A 21,593-nucleotide genomic window follows, 5' to 3' on the forward strand; every position below is an offset into this window, starting at 1 on the left:
ATAGAACGTTGATTGGTTGGCAATTGGCGTTGCCACGGAGAATGCACCACTGATGGTGGCTGACAATTAACTGCCAAGCATTGTTTGAAACTTAAGCCAAGCAGCTTGGCCCTGATTGGTCAAGGCATTGCCCTGACGAACGAGTTAGCGGATGACCTTCACTTATTTTGTTTAGCTGAAACAGGCGCAATGTATGTACATGTTCTTTCTGTCTGCAAAGAACATGACCCTGTGTATTAATATACATATCTGCCGGTACACGCAAATGAGCCACTTTGTGAGCCTGACTGACAATCTTAAATTGGCTGTCAGCGTAATTCTTAGCACAATGAGGATTTTCAGCTTAGTTTGTTTCCAATTAAGGTTCATTGAAAATCCGCAAGATAATGCACTGAAGGGTTCACCTGGTATATATTGGAATATAGGGGCAAGAGTAGGGCATCTGGCCCTTCGAACCTGCTCCGCCATTCAAAAAGACCATGGCTGATCTGGTTGTGGTCTCAGCTCCACTTTCCTGTCTGCCCCCCACATAACCCTCAACTGTCCTGTCTAACAAAAATCTGTCTAAATTTGCCTTGAATAAATTCAACCACCCAGCCTACACTATTTTCTGGGGAAGAGAATTCTTCGTACCAACAACCCTTTGGGAGAAAAGGTTTCTTCTCCTCATCTCTGTCTTAAAAGGGAGACATCTTATTTTTAAACTATGTCCCCTCGTTTTAGTCACCCCCACAAGAGGAAACGTCCTCCAGGTATCCACCTGATCAAGTCCCCTCAGGAACTTGTGTGTTTCAATAAGATCATCTCTCATTCTTCTAAACTCCAATAGGCTGAAAAATTTACAGGAATACATGGAAAGCTGAGAGAGCAGACAATATCCAGCCTTACTTCCTGTTGTTTCAGGAAATTAAAAGTTTTCTGATTTTATTAGAAAATTATGCAGCTGACAACAGCTTTCCGAGCGGTAATGTTGCTGAATTCGATTGTTCACGTTCATCTGGAGCTGCGAGTGAGGGAAGCCGATATTTTTATCAAGTTAATTAAGTGGTTTTCTCTGTCAATCTTTTACTGCGCTTGGTTTTTGATGACGATTAAATGAAATGGGCTAAATTGCTTAATGAAAGTTATACCAAAGCCATTTCCACAAAAAAAATCATGGGTAAATTGGTCATCAGTTTAATTTAATTCCACAAGATGTTTCCTTCACACTATAAACTCTACTGAAGTTGTACTTTCATTCATTTACCTTATCAAGTGCTCAAAAGCTGTTTTCTCTTTTCTCAGATTGGTCAGGTATCGTTGCTCTTCTGTAGAGCCTCCATATATTAGGAAATAAACCCTAAAAGAAATTAAATGGAGCATCAGCCCTTCAGGCAACACATATGCTTAATGATTCATGTTGAAACATGTACACAACTGCAGAGTAGGTTATCAAAAAGGCGGGATAGTTAAGTTAAATTGGCTGGTAGCTCCCTTTGACTCAGCTGTGTCAGTCCCACTGCAAGTGTTTGGATTGTCTCGTTAACTGTGCAAAACTGAAGTGATGATACTGGAAATAAATTTGATCACCAGGCTGCTGGAGAGAAAAACATTTTCCAATTTATTCACATGAATGAATGAGTGGGAGAGGAGGAAGGCGCACACAGAAACAGATATTTTAAAAACCTACATAATTACATAGAATTTACAGCAGAGAAACAGGCCATTTGACCCAAATAGCCAATGCAGGTGTTTATGCTCCACATGAGCCTCCTCTCGCCCTTACTGCATCGAACCCTGTTCATGTATTCTTTTGATGTCTTTGTCCCTCATGTACTTATCCAGCTTTCTCTTAAGGATATCATTGCTATTTGCCTTAATCATCCCCTGTGGTAGCAAGTTTCACATTCTAGCAACTCTCTGGATAAAGAAGTGTTCAGCATTTGGAACAGAGGATAGTACAGAAAGTACAGAACAATGAAAAGTGTCCATAAAACACTGAACAAAATGACAGCAGTTCAAGGGTAAAGTTGTGTGTGTGTGGGGTGGGGGGTTGGGGGGAGAGAAGTAGGTGCCAAGTAGTCTCAAATTAGGCTTTTTCTTAAACCTGCTTCACCCTTTCCCCCGTGCTGTAACATTTCAGCATGAATCATAAACCAATGGGGAGAGCCAGAACTATAGAAATTAATAAAACAATCTGAATCATTAGCATCCAATAAGTTTGGAGCATTGAATTAGATGCAGGTGGAGAACAGTTGGAGAGAAATGACATGCAGAATCTGTGGAACTAGTCCTATAGCACCAAGTAATTTATGTTCTCTGTGTTTTAAGTTTTCTTTGTACATTGAATTAATGCAGTGAGCTGCTACACAGTACTGTCCTGATTATTTATTACTGAGGCTGAACTACCATGGGCACAATTTAGCTATTAAATCCCCACACCTCAGACTCTGCCTTTCCTGACAGTTACAAATGAACATAGTGCGGCTGCAGAGCAAACAATGCCCAAGTCAATGTGAAGATTCCTTATTCATGTTAACACAGCTTCAAGCAACTGGATCCCTATATTTAATATTCCGCAAGATAACAAACATGTTGAAGAGTGGGCGGCGATGATGATAGTAGATGCGAGATGCTGCTACTCATTTCTGGAATCCCTGCTGAAAATTTATCCTGGTGATTGTGAACAGTCACTGATGGTTGCTAAATGGCATAATGAAAGTGTAAAGTTGGCTACACAAAGACAGCTGGTGGCACAGGCCCCAACATATCGCTGAATGGAAGTGAAGTACACACACACACACACACACGTGTGCACGTGGCAGCGGTTTGGTGGGGTGGTGGGGGGGGGGAAGCAGGAGGTGTGTGGAAAAAGAAATGATATAAATAGAATGGGAAGGCAATTGGAGTCATTTTGCTAAAGTTCATCACCATTTACCATGCAGTGGGAGCAGCTTCTTTCCTGCCTTCTCATGCAGTGAACTGACGTACAGATCACATCTGGAAACTCCCAGATCTTTTCACGGAAAACAATGTAAAGTAATGTTGTACAATATATGCCATTTTTAAATCAAGAATGGAGCGAGAAAGGAATGTTTTCTCTTTATATGAATACTTTCATACCAAAAGAAAACTGCACATTTTTCACACTCCATTTTTTCCAATGAGACATAAGATGATAAGAAATAGGAGTGGGAGTGGATCAGATGGCCCCCTGAACCTGTTCCACCATTTTATAAGATCATGGCTGATCCTGAACCTCAACTCCACTTTCCCACCCGATCGTCATGTCTCTTCATTCCCTTAGAGTCCAAAGGCCTATGGATCTCAATGTTGAATATACTCGGTGATGGAGCACCCATGGCCCTCTGGGGTATAGAATTCCAAAGATTTTACTGTCAACCCTTGAGTGAAGGCAATTCAATTGTAAGTACATATGGGGCAGCATTTTCCCACCCTGCCTCCTGCTCGCCGATGTGTAAAATGATGCGCAGTGACGTTGGGCGGGCGTCCTGGCGTCACCGCGTGTCACTTAGATTCTCAGTTTGGCGGGTGCGCAGCCCAACTGTCAATAGCCTATTAAGGCCATTTAAAACCTAATTAAAACAATTAAATGAGCTGCCCGTCTAACCTTAAGGTTGGGGGGCAGGCGAAGAGCCCGGGCGGCCTTCGCATTTTTCATGAAACCTCATCCACGGGCGGGATGAGGTTTCATGAAGTGTTTTAAAATTCAGTAAAAATTATTAAAAAATTAATTGACATGTCCCAGCTCATGTGAGGGGCCATGTTTTAAAAGTTTTTTTTCCCTTTATTTAAATTTTAAAGCGTTAAACTGATCTCTCTGAGGCACCTCTGTGCGTGAAAGAGTGCAGGGAACCCTCAGGGAATCACCCCCCCACCCCCTCCCAAAACCGGGAGCGCTCAGTGCCTCTGGGCGCGGGTCACGATGGGCCGGCCTTAACTGGCCTGCCCACGTAAAATGGCGGCGTGGACCCAATCGGGGGCGCCGATTGGGTTCGTGCCCGCCCCAGCACAACCCCCCCACCGATGGGGGGAAATTTCTGCCCATTGAACTCATGAGGAAACTGAAAATAAGAACATAAAAGAGATTGAAATTAAATTTACTGGAGTCCTAAATAAAATATATTGTACTGGACTAGCAACTCTCAGATTGCATTTTCAAATCATATTAAGTTGTGAACTGGAATTCAATGAAATCAGGTTCTAGCCTCAGGAAGAGAATAACCATGGAAGCTGCTGGCTTGTTGTAAAAAGCCAACTGGTTCACTAATAAAAAGAACCTGCATTTATATAGCACCTTTCATGGCTTCAGGACGTCCCAAAATGCTTTACAGACAAAGTGCTCACAGTAGCCAATCAGCAATGACATAAATGATCAGAGAATTTTTGTTAAGGATTTTGGCTGATGGATAAATATTGGTCAGGGCACGAGGAGAACACTCCTGCTCTTCTTTGAATAGATCACATAACCTTTGTGGGATCACATTCTGAGAATAAAGAAAAACCCATCATGCTTAAAAGGCCTGAAAGTTAGGCTTGAATTACCTAAGAGGCTTGCCAGGCCTACTTGCTCTGTAAATCTCCAGCTGGCGGACAAATGTCAGTTCTGCATCGTATAATATAACATAACGGGGCTCGATTTCATGCAATACACGGGACAGACTATATGGGTCACTGCAGCCCTGTAAAGGGTGGATGACAATGAGTGGCTCCTTCAGGATTCCATAGCAAGCATCTGTTGGCAATTTCAGGATCACACCCTCAGATTCAGTTTCCTCAGTCCTGGCTTCCAGGCTAACATTTTCTTCATTGTCCTCTTCCTCTTCTCCTTCCTTTATCTTCTTAGAACCTTCTTCATTTTCCCTTCCTACCATTTGGGTCAATGTTAATTCTGGTTTCTTCCTGTTTTTACCAGTCTCTGTTTTGGCTTTCTTCATTTTGGGTCCATTGTCAGGTTTCAGTTTCGCCTTGGATTTGCCAGGCTTCCGATCTTTTATGCAGGTCGCCCCTGCATCCTCTGCCTTCTCGTTCTTCCCGAAGGTTTTATTATACAGCCTCATTAACAAGTCTCCTGCTCCAACGGTGATGTACTCCTTCAGCTGAGCACAGGTCCGATCATCACTGGCACAGATCAGCACATGACCTACAGGCAGCAAGAGAAAACACTGCCGCATTTATCTTGTTCATTAAGAAATACTGACGTACAATATTATACCAATTGTGCATGTGTAAGTGTATCTGTTTTAGACAGAAATGTTTGGAGATGATTTGCAGTACATGGCTGTCGGCAGATATTACTATTCAAAAGCTTATTCACCAACTCAACAAAAACTAGCATTGAGTTAAAATAACAAAACTGGATTACCAGAACAAAACTTCCCATGTTCCAGCTGGTGATGCAAAGAATGCCTATAACTTTAGTTGTTACATATTAAGAACTTAAAAAGTCATGGATGAGAAGAAGCTATTTGGTCCATCAAAAATTAAGTCCTTTAGGGTATTAACTGTTCCATTTAATCGAATTTTAAATAACGTCAATGCTTTTGTCTCTGCCACCTTGCTGCCTGGATAATTCCGAATATTTACCATCACAAGTTCCCTTGATATCCATTCTAATTTCATATTCAATTAATTATCATTTGTGTCCACTCTGCTTATATTTTATCAGCTTTTTAATTGTCTTCCCACAATGTCAAGAGAGTGTAAATGGAAATAATATCTGCTTTTACACTCCTGTGAATATCTAAGTTTTACCACTCCTACTAACATGGATTGTCTGGGCTCATAATATAATAGCTTCACTGGTCAGCTGCCTAATTTGATTCAGTTAGGTCCACCTCATTGTGGAAGCATGAGGTGTGCGCATTCATACAGCAAGTATTTTTGAAGTCATTTATATTCCAGCAGCAGGATCTTAGAAAAAAATGCATGAATCTCATGCGCATTAAAATGAAATGTCTTTTACATAAACATGTACCTGACTCATAAATCATTTAACACTTTTGAACAAATCCAATTTTCGTCCAAATTTCAAGTACAATTTCTCTGCGTGTTCCAGTCCCAGCTGTCCCATAAAAACCTTTCAAAAGCCTTAAAACATTTGATGTAGAAGTTTGCACCATCTGGAGTTGTCATTCTCACAGGGTTCCTACAATCACTGCCAATAAATGCATCTTGGAGTTAGGCAAACGAATACGAGGTGTTCAATTCTTCCAGCTGTTCAGACAGCTTACCTGATTCTGTCAATGCTTCACTGGGCTCGTTTTCCCCTTTGATCTCTGTTAGAACTTGACTTAGTGCTTCCCACTTCGGGTTTGTCTCCAAGACAAGATCCTTCTTTTCCTCTAAATAAAACACAAACAATGCTCGCTCAAATCATCGACAGTTTCAACTAGTTTTCCCAGCTATTCTGTCTTTAACTCTTTGAAGGAACTGGTTGTTTTTGGAAGATATAAAATTGCTCCTTTTTCCTGGACTGTACACCTACAGGGAGCAAGGCAACAGGTAGGTGACCCACTTCTGTTTTGGCAGCTTTGCTCTGTAGTTGTCTACTAGAAGTCATATAACCAGGTCCTTTTGGTGGCACATGTTCCAATTTTCCCTTCCCCTCTGTAGAGAGGTATCAGGCCTTCACTTGGCATCACCTCACTGCAGCACTGGAGGTTAGGGAAATTTAACCCATAACCCCATGCTCCACCTAACAAATGGCAGGGTCCCCTACCATTTATTATTTCAAATTCGCTCGATTCATCCAGTATAACATCCCACAAGACTTGTGCCCTTGAATGCTCCTTGTGAAAAATGAATCTAATCAGACATTTGAAAAATCACTACTTTGAAATTAAAAAGGATTTATTTGTTTTCTGCTTTGGCTTTCCTCATAATTTGAATGAATAACACAAGCACAGAACAATGTTCCACTGACGAAAGTTAGTGGGACTCATTCTGCTGTCTGCCCACAGTCAGTCAGATCCTGGTCCAGGGTGATGGAAAGTTGGACAGCAAGGCCTACTGTTGCACCTTACCGTCCGACCTCTGCCAGCTCCTTCCCTGCCCTGCAATTGGTCGGGGAGTTGGGAGCTGGGTCTCCAACCCACTTACGCTCCTCATTGCCGGGTTTCCAATTCTTCCCCATTTAGGCCCCAGGAGGAGCTGTAATGACCCCCGAGGTCCCCCTAATGAGGGAGAGCGCCTCATAATGTCCTGCTTTACTTCTAATCTGTCTCCCACGTCCCTCGTTTGTTCCCTATGAAATGTACACTCCTTCCGCAAAAAGACATCCCACCTACCTAAAGTCCGGAGAGCAAGGGCGGACTTGCAAGAGCACTTGGGTTACTGACTTTCAGCCAGTTAAGGGTGTATAATTTGCCAACAGAGAGCAGTATCAGTGATCTGCTTCCCAATGCTTTCCCAGACAGGTGTGCCTAATGGCTAGGGGCTGCTGGGGCAGGTGGGAAAGAATTCCAAACCCCACCAACAAGTATCTGCTTCCAGATTCTTTAAGTGAGCCAGGCTGACTCGCCGATCAAAGGTCCTGTATACCTGCCTAGTTCAGGTATCAAATTATCAAGTCTGTCAACCTTTCATTGCTGGTTGCTTCACCTTGAAGCCACCTTAACCCCAAAAAGCCTTTGCTTTATTTCTGCCTCCTCCCCCAGGGAGGACAGTAACTGGTCATTAGGCAATCAAGAAGCAGAGGTCTGAGCCTTTGCTCGATAGACTGCAAGCAAAAGAAGCTCCTCATGAGCAGAATGGTGGGGGGTTTGGCCACCATTAAAAAGTGTTAGTGCACTGCCGTCACTCTCCCGGTCACAGCACAAGGAAGAATGTCCATAGAACACAATATGAAGAAAGCACCGAGAATCAAGATTTCTCAATCTCTGCAAGTCAAAAGCTTTGCTTCCTCTGTAGACACATAAAAGCAATCCAGGAAACATACAAACCTTTTCCACAAGGAGTAGCTAAAGGAGCCCCAACTCATTTGTCGCCTTCGATGCAGCAGTGACAACAATTACATACGCACCTGTCTTGTTCGTTTCTTTTGGTTCCTTCTTTACCACCTCTCCTGTGTTTTTAAGCTTTGCCTCTGGACGCTTGTACACTCTGGTTCGAGCATTCACAAACATCGTATTGCTGGCATCCAGAAACAACCATCCTGTCAGCACAAAACAATATTTGCTAATTATGCTTCATGGCATCAATGTTTCGCCACTTAGTCAAGGACACAATATTAAGGAAGCCCTGGATGAACAAGGTCATCTTCTGTACAACAACCTGCGGCTCCATCAAGTAATGAAGCAACTTTGCCAGTGCCTGTCAAAGTCAGTGCAGCTCTCAACTTTTACGCCACTGGCACCTTCCAAGTTGCAACTAAGGACTTCTGCAACAGCAGCCAGGATGCCATCTAATGCTGTATGATATGTCACCAGTAGTCAGGTGGGTGGATGCAGGAAACATTGCAGTAGAGCATTCAAGTAATACATTAAGGGCTATAATATGTCTCCCAGAGTATTTCCCATCATAACTATAGCAGGGCTAAACCAGATTAAGACATGAATTTCTTGAAGGAGAACTTTACTTTGCCAAGTTCAGCTTTTTGATTTCTTTCTCACGGTGCTCAATGTTTTTAATAAACACATTTTAATATGCTGGTATCAACAAAACTGCCTCAAGATACTTGACAAGACTCTGGTATATAACTTAAAAAGAGAGTTTATCAGTCTGCCTGCAACATGGTAATATCTATTATCACTTCTGCTAATTCCCATCACAACTGCAGCAGCTGGGACTGGGAGAGGGAGGGGAGAATGGGGACCTATTTCTGGTCTGATTTCTCCAATGCCTCCCATTAGCCACCCTCCACAAACTGACTTGTCCAAATAACATCAGCGAACCAGCTGTGTTTCTATGACAAAACAACCAAACCTCTTTCACCCACACCAATTTTTTGCTTCCAGGTTTTTTTTTGTCCAAACTGAAATCAGATTTTCAAACTGCCATGGTGGGATTAGAATTCCAAATTCTGGATTACTAGGTCAGTAACAAAACTATTACATTACTGCTCCTGATCAAGTTCATTTGGCAGTTAAAGCCCAAGTGACAGTCTTGTCAAAAATCAAGGAAAATTATACAAGGGCACATAATAAAGCTAGTAAGGTAAAGAAGCGATAGGGGATATCCTGTCTGGTCCTGAGAACGCTGGATATTTGAACAAGTGAAAGCACTGCTTGGCACATAAACAGCAAAGGCTTACCTACAGAAACAACGCTGTTGCAACATCCCCATTCAAAACATGGGAGCAAAACAGCAGCTGGGATTTAAGAACGCCTTTAAGGTAGAAAAACGCCTCAAATTACTTCATGGAGGTGCGATCAAAAATTTTTCTTAGGTCTTCAGAAACGTTAATTGATCTCCTCAGCCGACTGGACTAACTGAGACACTGGGCCATAACTTCCTCGGAATGGCAGCCAGCATCGGATTGCCCGTGCAGAGTTTCTTCCATGCCGTCTCGCCCGACCTTCCGACCCAGGCTGGGCGAGATCCAGGCAGCGCAACATTCCTTGAGGCCCAGTGTTGCAGTCCAGCTCCATAAACGTGAAGGAGGATACACCTTTTTTGCGGCACTAGCTGCCGTAAGCCGGGGTAAGTTAAAGGTCCCACTGAGATTGACAGACCAAGGAGAAGGTAAATGTCTAAGGCAAGTGAATAGGATTTGGGGCGTGAGGGGGGATTGGAGGTCATGTCGGTGGGGTGGGAAATCAGAGGTCGGGGTTGGGCCTGGACCTGCGGGGAGGGGGTCGGACCCCGGGAGGGTTGAGTGTTGGACCTCGGGAGTGGAGGTAAAAGGTTGGATCTTGGATGGGTGGGGTAGGTGGTGGGGGTGTCAGAGGTTGGTGGTGGTGGGGGGGGTCCCTTGCAGATGGGGGGAATCCCATTGGGTGGTGGGGGGTTGTTTGGGGGAATGGGGAATACTGCGGGGGGTGTTGGTTAGTTGGGGTGTGTGGGCAGTCCCCTGGGGTCTGGGTCTTCACAATAGTTAGAGGAGGTTTTAATTCTGCTAACTTTTTCTGAGCAACTATTGATGTAACCCTGTCCGAACCATCCAAAGTTTTGTGATTTAAATCGCATTTTTGGATGGTTCCCAGCGCAGAGCAATTGCCCAGAAGAAGTTTGCACTTCAGGGCAATTGCCATGCAAACCCTTACCTATGAAGTTCTGAGAGGGGCTCCCCAGCGCATCTTTGAGGTACCCCCACAATCCGATGCTGGGGAGCTCAGAAGTTACAGCCCAAGAACACCCTGGTGCAAGTGTGAATTAACCAGGCCAACTTCAGTTGGCTGCTTTGCTTAGGACCCCCTTAATCTATCAAGATTTCAAACTGCTGTTAGATTAAATTGTTGGCATGATGGTTGGATGACTGAATTTCAGAACTGATTAGAATCTCAGTTGACTGCACACATCACTGAGAAAGTCAGACACAGAAGTCAAAACTGTGAAACTGTAGCTGATTTCAGATTTTGGGCCAAGTCTGGGAAAAGTGACCCAAGTGCACAATTCTCCCACGCTCGCATCCTAATAGCTTTTTTTATTCTCCTGAAGCTTCCTGTCATGGACGAGTTAGGTGAAGAACCAAAAGGAAGTCTTGTGGTGCAATGGTAGTGTCCCACTTCAGAACTTAATGGCCATAGAAGATGCATTCATAATGCAGCCAAACAGGTGGAGTGTCAACTTGCAAAAAAAAATTCCTCCCTACGGCAGGAAGAGCGAGTGTTTCCTGGTCAGCCAGAACCACGTAGTAGCTGCAGTGTAACAGCACCCCACACGTTAAAAGACTCCAAGTGCAAGCTCTTGTCATGGGCTGTACCCTTTGGCAAGGGTCCTCTTTGTTTTAAGGGACTGCTAGAGAGAGATAATGAACCCTTATCAACTGAGCTTGGAAAGGTCATAGACTGCTTAACAAACAGAAAGACACCCAGCAAGGATGGAATACCAACTGAACTGTTCAAACATAGCAAGTCTCATCTATTACCTTTATGACCTTCTCCTTCTCTGCTAGAAGGGAGACTCTGTTCCACAAGAGATGCATGATGCAAAACTCATCACACTAAACAAAAACAAAGGTGACATGGAGACTGCAGCAACTGCATCGGTACTCAACTCCTTAGTGTTACAGGGAAGGTCTTTGCTAGGGTCATACTCAAAAGACTATTCACTTGCAGACAAGCGTACCCAGAAACACAGCACAGTTTTTGTGCCAGCAAATCTACTGTGGGCATGATCTTCTCCGTACGCCAGCTACAAGAGAAGGTTAGGGAGCAGGGTATACCTCTTTACCTCACTTTCATAGATCTCACTACGGCACTCAACACCATCAACAGAGCAGATTTTGAGGGAAATTGGCTGTCCACCAAAGCTCCTCAGTCTCATCTGCTTCTTCTATGACAACATGCACTGCTCTGTACAGTTCAATGGCTCCACTTCCGACAGTTTCAGCATGAAGAATGGAGTGAAACAGGGCTGTGTCCTAGCCCCTACTCTGTGGTTAGCAAATTCTGTTACCTCAGGCCTACTGTGGCAGGCAATGTGTCCCTTGATGCAGAACTTGATATACGCATAGGGAAAGCAACTGTTACCTTTGGCCAATTCACAAAACACGCATGGAAAAACATCAAGCTGACCATTTGGACCATGAGGCTTATGTTCTCAGCACCTTGTTGTACGACTGTGAAACATGGGCGGCTTCCAGATACTAGGAAAAGAAGTTCAACAATTTCCATCTTTTCTGTCCATGGTGCATTATGGGTATATCTGGCAGGACAAAATCACGAATGCGGCAGTCCTCTTACAGGAAGAGCTCCCAAGTTTGTTAGCACTCATCAAGCAGAGGCGGCTTCATTGGCTTGGGCACAATCACAGGCGAGGAAGATGGTATCATATCCAAGGGCTTTCAGTCTAGTGAAGTAGCCAGAGCCAGACAACTAGTAAGTTGCCCAAAGCTCTGTTTCGAGCATGACATGAAGGCACTAAGTGTCAATTATTGCACCTGTGAGTAACTATGCCTCACACTGGAGGAAAATGGCAACATCTCCTGTGGGCTGGCGTGCACCCCCACGATGACCAGTGGCAATAGCGGCTCGGCAACAGGCACCAACGCCAAAAGCAACAACCCACAACAACAGTTGGTAGCTTCATGTGCGGCACTTGTGTGTCTCAAAGATTGGCCTCTTCAGCCATCAGCAAAGGTGCGGCGTATGAAGTTACCCCAGCTGAAATGGATTGTTTGCTGCGTGTTCCTCATCTTTCATAAATGGATGCCGGAACGGAACAGAACAGGATTTTTCAGGGAGCGGATTGCTCTACAGGAGCCGTGGTGGGAGCAGAATTAAAAACAACTTTCAAAAGTGGTTGAAAATGTGAACGGGGTTATATGGCAGGGAGAAAGGGAATGAAACCATGAGGATAGCTCCTTCAAAAAGCTGCAGCAACAGTGAGATGGAAATGAATAGTTTCCTTTGGTGTTCTAGAATTCTATGATTCTGTGATACAGAAAGCTGAGGTGTAGTCACAGCAGCTTTAAAGCATAAGCACAGAGGGCTGACATAAATGTGGACATCTCTTAAGGCACGACCCAGTTATCATCTTGTAACAGCTAGCAGCACAGCAATACCCAGCCTATGCTGTAGGAGGTGTTCCCTATCATGAAACAACATAAGAACATCAAGCTGTCTTGCAAAAGACCCTCCACCGCACTAAAAGACAGATCCACTTCACTTAGTAATCATCACTCAGAATGCTTGGACTGACTTGCTTATTAGAAGAATGCCTGTGCCCAACGAATTGATTTGAATGTATAGCTCTTTCTTTGCCAGACATAAACATGGTGCATCTTCCTAACTCTTTCAAAAGTACTTAATTGGCTGCAAAATGCTTTGGGGCATCCTGATGTTGTGAAAGGTGCTATATAAATGTAAATCTTTCTTTGACTTTTCCCTTCCTCCATCGAGATTGACTGTCCTCGAATGCAGTCTTTATTCACTGGTTGCCTGTTTACCTTTCAAAGATGAGAGAAGAAAAGAGCAAGGCTTTTAAATCAATCTTAATTGGTGTTAAGCAACTAAAATTGAATTGGAAGAATGACTCTGGTAATTGTAACCCTTCTCCTGCCTCACATATTTTAGTACCATTGCCTTCTAATATACCAAGTGCTAAGCAATGCTGAAGCAGTACAAGGCGGGATTCATCATGTGGAGGCTTCATAAGCTGGACATTTTCCCGAAATCAGCAACAAATATTTCTCTGAGAAATGGCCAGAGTGCCAGCTATTCATTGAAATGTGTAGATCGTCAATTCTGTGGTTGCCGGAGATTGCTTTTCTAGGTATTGAACTGAGTTTTCAGTCTTAATTTTACAATTACCTGAATTCTGTCCAAAAGCTTTCTCTGTGGCTCGAAGAGACTCGAGTAGATTGAGGAAAGTAACACAGTCATACTGGGTCAAATACTGTAACAGGGTGCGAAGAACCTTCAAATCCTGCACCAGAGACCTGGTTTTTGCACCAAGTTGGTGCCAGACTGGGTCCAAATAGTAACACATTGCCTGTAAAATAAGGAAATAGCAGTCATCAAAAAAGTAAAACCATTCATCAGTGAAGCAACATAAGGACTATGGAAGCTGAGATTGAGAAACTGACAATGACAGGTCTCTGAGCCTTCTTGGATATCGCGTGCTGTGTATATTGTCAGCTGACACAGACTGGGGTAGTAACACTTCCATCCATGCTAGATCTTTGCAACTTCGGGCAGATTCCCGCTTTATTGACAAGCAACATGGTAGATTCAGCCGATTATGTTACTTGATAACTGACTCTTCAGATTACCAACAATACCATAAAGCTCATGAATGTAAGCAAACTCAAGTAAATAGCTATGTCCAAACAATTGTTTACTTCCATTTAAAATGGTAATTAGTAGTGGATCCACATTCTGATAAGCTACGCCCAAAAGAATATCCCTTTACAGACAGCTTTGTTGTGAAGTGATGGGTGTTTGTTCTACACCACACTCCTGTTTCATTTTTATACAATACTTCAGTTCAAGTATTGATGCATATTATAGACTTTGAAGCAAATAGGGTGATCACATAAAATATAGTTGTTTCTCCCTCGGGAACTCTGATGTGCTATAACGTTAAATACAACATATATCATATATTGCTGAAGCATTGCTTGGGATTTCTGAATATTTTGCAATGGAATAATCTTAGCATAATTCATATTAGTCGATTACTTTTAAGTTCAATTTGATTTGTGCGTTAGCTGTGACTCAGTTGGTAGCGCTCTCATCACTGGGTCACTAGGTTCTGGGTTCAAGTCCCACTTGAGGACTTGTTTTTATTTGTTCATGGGATGTGACGTCTCTTGCTAGGCAATCATTTATTGCTTATCCCTAATTGTCTTTGAGAAGATGGTGATGAGCCGCTTTCGTGAACCGCTGCAGTCCATGTGGTGTAGGTACACTCACAGTCCTGTTAGGGAGGAAGTTCCACGGTTTTGACCCAGTGACAGTGAAGTAACGGCAATATCTTTCCAAGTCAGGATGGTCACTGGCTTGGAGGGAAACTTCTAGGTGGTGGTGCTCCCACATGTCTGCTGCCCTTGTCCTTCTAGATGGGTTGTGGTCGCGGGTTTGGAAGATGCTGTCTAAGGAGCCTTGGTGAGTTGCTACAGTGCATATTGTAGATGGTACACACTGCTGCCACTGTGCATCGGTGGTGGAGGGAGTGAATGTTTGTGGATGTGGTTTCCAATCAAGTGGGCTGCTTTGTCTTGGATGGTGTCAAGCTTCTCGAGTGTTGTGGGAGCTGCACTCACCCAGTCAAGCGGAAAGTATTCCATCAGAATCCTGACTTGTGCTTTGTAGATAGTGGACAGGCTTTGGGGAGTCAGGAGGTGAGTTACTCACCGCAGGATTCCTAGCCTCTGACCTGCTCTTGTAGCCATACTATTTATATGGCTAGACTAGTTCAGTTTCTAGTTATAATGGTAACCCCCAGGATGTTGATACTGGGGGATTCACTGATGGTAATGCCATTGAATGTCATGGGGTGATGGTTTGATTCTCTCTTGTTGGAGATGGTCGTTGCCTGGCATTGTGTGGTGTGAATGCTACTTGGCACTTGTCAGCCCAAGCCTGGATATTGTCCAGGTCTTGCTGCATTTGGACATGGTTTGCTTCAGTATCTGAGGAGTCGCAAATGGTGCTGAATATTGCGCAATCATCAGCGAACATCCCCACTTCTGACGTTATGATGGAAGGAAGGTCATTGATAAAGCAGCTGAAGATGGTTGGGCCTAGGCCACGACCCTGGGGAACTCCTGCAGTGATGTCCTGGAGCTGAGATGAATGACCTCCAACAAGCACAACCATATTCCTTTGTGGCTAGGTATAACTCCAACCATTGGAGAGTTTTCCCCGATTCCCATTGACTCCGGGGCTCCTTGATGCCACGCTCAGTCAAATGCTGCCTTGATGTCAAGGGCAGTCACTCTCACCTCACCCCTGGAATTCAGCTCTTTTGTCCATGTTTGATCAAAGCTGTAATGAGGTCAGGTGCTGAGTGGCGCTGGTGGAACTCAGACTGGGCGTCATGAGCTGGTTATTGCTAAGCAAGTGCCGCTTGATAGCACTGTTGATGACCCCTTTCATCATTTTACTGATGTTCGAGAGTATACTGATGGGGCAGTGATTGGCTGGGTTGGATTTGTCCTGCTTTTTGTGCACAGGAGATGCCTGGGCATTTTCCACATTGTCAGGTAGATGCCAGTGTTGCAGCTGACCTGGAACAGCTTGGCTATGGGTGCAGGAAGTTCTGGAGCACAGGTCATCAGTACTATTGCCAGAATATTGTCAGGCCCCATTGCCTTTGCAGTATCCAGTGCCTTCAGCCGTTTCATGGTATCATGTGGAGTGAATCGAATTGGCTGAAGACTGGCATCTGTGATGCTGTGAGGCCAAGATGGGTCATCCACTGGGCACTTCTGGCTGAAGATTATTGCAAATGCTTCAGCCTTATCTTTTGCACTGATGTGTTGGGCTCCCCCATCATTGAGGATGGGGATATTTGTGAAGCCTTGAGCATAAAAATCAAGGCTCCACATCAGTACAGTAATGAGGGTGTGCTGCATTGTCAGAGGTCCTGTCTTTTGGGTAAGCCTTTAAACGGAGGCTCCATCTCCTGCTATGATGGTTTTAGAACATCCCATGGCACCATTTTGAAGAAAAGCAGAGGAATTATTCCTGGTGTCCTGGCCAATATTTATTCCTAAATCAACATCACTAATAACAGATTATCTGATCATTATCACATTGCTGTTTGTGTGCAAATTGGCTGTCATGTTTCCTACTTTACACCAGTGGCTACACTTCAAAAGTACTTAATTTGCGCTTTGAGGTGTCCAGTGGTCATGAAAAATACTATATAAATACAAGTCTTTCTTTCGAGGGATTAAATTTTCTGAACAGAAGGACAGACTATGTGTATTCAAGTGTATTGTAGAGTGTTGCTTATTGCATATCTCTTTGGCTCTAAACAATGCAGGGCTTGCTTTGGCTCCTCCACAGGTCAATCACTGGGAAGGGATAGCACCAGAGTTCAAGCTGCTGGCTTCTAGTCCTCGCTAGGGAACAAAAGCTAGAAACACATGGTCTATAGTCAGTTCAGTAAGATTCCAGAAAAGAGCCAAACTTTGAGAGAAAATTCTCTCATTTGAGTTCAGAGCCAGTCAAGGTCAGATGAATTACTGCCTATTTAGTTTGCCATTGGGTACGATGAACTGTGATTTGGTTCTATGTGAAGGGTTGAATCAATGTGCAACAACGCAGGATTTGCTGTCAATATTATTCTTGTACATTTCCTTAACAACTGTAAATTAAACCAGTTTGCTAATTTATATTTTGCTTTTTCTCACTAGAGTGTTGATCAGTCTGCCTTTCTGAAAATTTGAGAACTGAATGTGGAGGTAAGCGTACAATTGTGGAATCTGGTTCACATAACAAGAAATCTATTTGTTATAAGCCCCAGGTCACGCTATCATATGACTAGGGATTGGGCAGTAGAAACAATCTCTGGATCATAAGAGGTGTGGTACTCACTAATGGAAAGACTGGTTTAGGTGATCCAGAGAAGGTATCAAGGCTGTAGATTTTGCAAATTCATTCTCCCAGCACAGAGCCTCACAAACTGGAAGGGGACTATGAGATTTTTGGCACTTTGATCAACATATCTTGCAGTGATTATCTGCCAATTAGTTTTATTGGATGGAAAATTCCACAAATTCCCAGGATGTGCAAATTAACAAAATCTACCCTCATGTATTCTCTAAGTAGAAGAGGTGGTATATTCCAAGTCAGAACCTTTTTTGCACAGTGTGCAAATCACTACAAAATTCAGAACAATTTTGTTGAGGGTCAGATGCAGAATTCAAATATCAAATCTTTGGATGAGGTGCAATGAGTAGGTCTTAATTAATAACTGCAATCACTAGAGATTGCTTCCAGCTGCAGAAAAAACTAGAGATTGCTAGTAGTTAAATTTTATTTAACTCTCTTTGTAAGCTCAGAGGTTAATTTTAGCAGGTCATTTACTCCATTTAAAAGCGTGTTTGTATTTTGTAGAAATAGGAATTCCATAATTCCAAAAGTCTCTACCGATTACTCTGGCTCAGCAACAGCCTCTACATGTGGTAAAATAATGGAAGGTGTTTCTCCATATGGCAAGTTCAATTTTTTCAGCTGTGCTGTCCTGGTAATGCATAAAATGGAAACATGATCCTTCCCAGATAACTAGAAGAAAAGGAAATAAATGGAGAATGGAGGTAACATCAGCCCCAAAGAACTCCAGGTCACCCAACAGCACCACTTGCTGAGTCCTGACAAGTCCTTTTGGGCAGAGAGCAGGATGCCGAGACCGAAATACTTCCAAAATACACACAAAAAAAATCTGAATTGCAAACCTTTTCAAATGACTGCCCAACAGCATTCTCAAGAGATAGTTCCTCAACATCCAAAGATGGGTTGTAGCGTTTAAGTTCTTTCAAGCAGGCATTCATTATGTCCATTATAGCAGTTTGGATAGCCAGCATGGAGGGCGTCAGAGATACGTGCAGCTCTATTACTTCAGGTTTGTGCTTGTCCAGGAAGGAGCTCACTGTTATATGGAATCTAAGAGGAGAGGCAATTATACCAGTGAAAGACAGCAAGGGACATGAAGGACACAGGATGCCAATAAACAATCTGTCCTTTGGGAGAAGTAGTTCCATCAAATATATCCATTGCTATACAAGGACAAAATTATTCAATACTACCATTGTATTTCAAATTTATGAATAATTTTCATTTTATACACAATGATGATTAAACTCATTTCAACAAGCTGGTTGTCTCCTCTATTGGAAATTCCCAAACAGGTATTCTGGTTGGAAAATGTAGCCAAGTAAAGGACGTTAAAAGAACGTTCCTGCTATAACGGAATAAATAATGGAGCAGCACATTTATAATAAAAGACAAGTAGCAGTTTCAAGGCAGGCTAAAGACTCCAAGCACCCTATTCCATACACAGGACACGCCTCCAATACCAAGCTTCAGGCAGCAATTCATCTTCAGCTGTACAAGTTTCAAAATCTGACTTGGAACGATATCACCGTTCCTTCACCGTCACTGGGTCAAAATCCTGGAACTCCCTTCCTAACAGCACTGTGCATGCACTGCAGTTTAAGAAGGCTGCTCACCACCACCTTCTCAAGGGTAATTAGGGATGGGCAATAAATGCTGGCCTAGCCACATCCCGTGAAAGAACTAAAAAAATGGGCAGTTTTTGCAACTGTGACGGAGCCTATCGTTGGCAGATCACAATATTAAAAGATTAAAATGTCTTTCCAATGGTTGAGATAATAAGTTCTACGAGTTTGGTGGCTTACCTTCTTTTATTTTGTTCCTGGAGTGCGAGCATATGATCTAAATGATGAGAGATTGCGGAGCTCTGAGATGCAGAGGGATCTGGGTGTCCTACTGCATGAATCACAAAAGGCTAGTATGCAGGTACAGCAAGTAATTAGCAAAGCTAATATAATGTTATTGTTTATTGTGAGGGGAATTGAACAGAAAATTAGGGAGGTTCTGCTTCAGTTCAAGGCACTGGTGAGACCACATCTGGAATACTGTGTACAGTATTGGTCTCCTTATTTAAGGAAAGATGTAAATGCATTAGAAGCAGTTCAGAGAAAGTTTACTAGGTTAATACCAGGAATGGATGGGTTGTCTTATGAGGAAAGGTTGGACAGGTTAGACTTGTATCCACCGGAGTTTAGAAGAGTAAGAGGCGAGTTTGTTGAAACTTTTAAGGTCCTGTGGGGTCTTGACGGGGTAGATGTGGAGAGGATGTTTCCTCTTGTGGGAGAATCTAGAACTAGGGGTCACTGTTTAAAAATAAGGGGTTGCCCATTTAAGACAGAAATGAAGAGAAATTTTGCCTCTCAGAGGGTCATGAGTCTTTGGAACTCTCTTCCTCAAAAGGCAATGGAAACAGAGTCTTTGAATATTTTTAAGGCAGAGCTAGATAGATTCTTGATTAACAAGGGGGTGAAAGGCTATCGAGGGTCGGCAGGAATGTAGGGTTGAGGTTACAATTAGATCAGCCATGATCTTATTAAATGGCAGAGCAGCCTACTCCTGCTCCTATTTCGTATGTTGGGAGGTTAAATATGCAGAACATGCCTCTCCTCTGTCCCCACCCTGTCTCAATTAAGTATAATGGAAAAGTTTTGCCTCAACAAAGGATCATATATTTTATGCATATAAAAGCACCCAGCTAGAATGAATAAAGTAGGTTAAAGAATTGAACTTCAGATAAATGATGCAGGTTATAATGGCTTCACGAACTCTTGGGCTTCCTTTGTAACACTGTGGAGATGCTGCTGAAACTTAAGGACACTCTGTTCCATCCAATATGTTCTAGCAATAATGAGCTTTGATAAAGAACTTATGTGTCAGCTCACTTACCTGCATTGTGCCTGCTGTGTTATCTAGTGTTTGAGATGGCTGACAATGCTGCTTGGCCAGTGTGCAATGGCCCTGATACATACCCTGGCAGTGCTTTGAGCTTCCGAGTATTGTTTGGATTCCAGGTGGAATCACCATGTGCCTCCAACATTAGAACATTGCCTTGTGTGGTTGTTATGAAGTTAACAGTTGTATTTGCTTTGGATACAGTGGCTTCACACTGGGACATTTGCAGCACCTTATCTGTTAGTGTGGTACAAAAATCCCCAGTAAAACATTGGCAGCAGGCGGCTGTACGAAACGGTGGGAGTTCATCTGTGTTAATCTCCTAAAACAGTAAATGGCTGCACTCAATAGATAAAAATAAAAATCCTTTTGAAACTTGTTTTTTCCCATTTGGATGTAATGACCGGAATGAGTTGGTGCTTGAATCAATGGAGAGGCAGTGTTCTGTGTACTGAACAGAAGTTTTGTGGAGGCGAACAAACCCTCCAAATTGCCAAGTTAGCAATCTTTAAGAGCATTTGGACAAGATGAGAACCGTCTTTGTATCAACTGGGCAGTGCAAGTGAAGCCATTTCTCCTTATGCTGCTTACCTGGGCCAGAGGTACAGCTTGCGAACAAACAAGTTCCGCATCACTCGCTCTGCTCGACAGAAACCGAGACTAAAGGCCACTGCATTGTCTGTGAAAGCCTTGATAAAACCCTGTTTGTTCTTCTGTCGATAAAGCCGAAGAATAAATGCTTCCTGACACGATTCAATGATTCTGTGAGCTTTGTATACCAAAATACCTGCAAAGACAAAGTATTCCAGTACATATTTTGTCACATAAACCACTGACGCAAGTAGGTCAGGTCTGTAAGTGTGGTGCAAATATTATTAAATTTTCTAAAAGAGAGTCCTGCCTCTATACATCATACAGTCCAGTTATCTAGAATTTAATAAAATCCGATATGTGGGATCACACAGGTTTATCTACTCAGTTATGAAAGCTGACACCATCAACACCTTTGGAGGAGGTTATTAGAATATTGGTTCCCTTTCTGGTGACTGCTCATGCAGGATGATTAACCCTTTCTAAAGGGTGGCCGTCAGCCTTAGACAGTATCCATCCCTCCCTGTGTTTACCACAGGGCAGACCAACAGCCACCCACTGTACCAATCCCTCCATTTTAGTGACCATCTTGAATAGAAAGCCTGAACATGAGAGAGCAAGTCTAAGCTTCTAAGACTTTACACATGGAAAGCATTTAAAAAAGACATAAAAAGAACATTGCTAACACAAGATAGAGAGGGCAACGGCCAGCATTTTCCAAAGCTCACGATGGCAACGTGATAGCAAACTTATGAGGTAACTTTACTGCAGAAAGAAGTGGTGGCAATACCTGAAGTTTTCTACTGAATGCATTTTATTTCAAAGCAAACTGAATGCAATTCAAACACTTGCTTGATCCATTTGTGAGATGTGGGCATCACTGGTAAGGTCAGTGTTTTCCCATCCCTAATTGTCTGTAATTGACTGGCTTGTTAGGCCATT

The 21,593-nt window shown here is 43.1% G+C and overlaps 2 protein-coding genes across 3 annotated transcripts in view; both read right to left on the bottom strand.

Moving 5' to 3' along the window:
• lyrm1 (LYR motif containing 1) overlaps window positions 1–21,593 on the bottom strand; it is an 862,750-nt gene that overhangs the window by 384,588 nt on the left and 456,569 nt on the right. The gene's annotated exons all lie outside the window — the stretch shown is intronic.
• The window catches only part of ercc4 (excision repair cross-complementation group 4), a 41,182-nt gene that overhangs the window by 5,785 nt on the left and 13,804 nt on the right, over window positions 1–21,593 (bottom strand). The window contains exons 3-9 of one of the 2 annotated variants that reach the window (XM_078559107.1): window positions 20,652–20,847; window positions 18,011–18,218; window positions 13,416–13,596; window positions 8,024–8,155; window positions 6,234–6,344; window positions 4,546–5,143; window positions 1,247–1,339 (exon numbers count right to left, since the gene is read on the bottom strand). In XM_078559107.1, the coding sequence (XP_078415233.1) occupies window positions 1,247–1,339; window positions 4,546–5,143; window positions 6,234–6,344; window positions 8,024–8,155; window positions 13,416–13,596; window positions 18,011–18,218; window positions 20,652–20,847 (1,519 nt within the window). The remainder of the gene's footprint in view (window positions 1–1,246; window positions 1,340–4,545; window positions 5,144–6,233; window positions 6,345–8,023; window positions 8,156–13,415; window positions 13,597–18,010; window positions 18,219–20,651; window positions 20,848–21,593) is intronic. The other variant, XM_078559108.1, reaches the window with a different exon arrangement.

Source organism: Cetorhinus maximus, chromosome 15, assembly GCF_964194155.1.
Source record: "Cetorhinus maximus chromosome 15, sCetMax3.hap1.1, whole genome shotgun sequence".
NCBI lineage: Eukaryota > Metazoa > Chordata > Chondrichthyes > Lamniformes > Cetorhinidae > Cetorhinus > Cetorhinus maximus.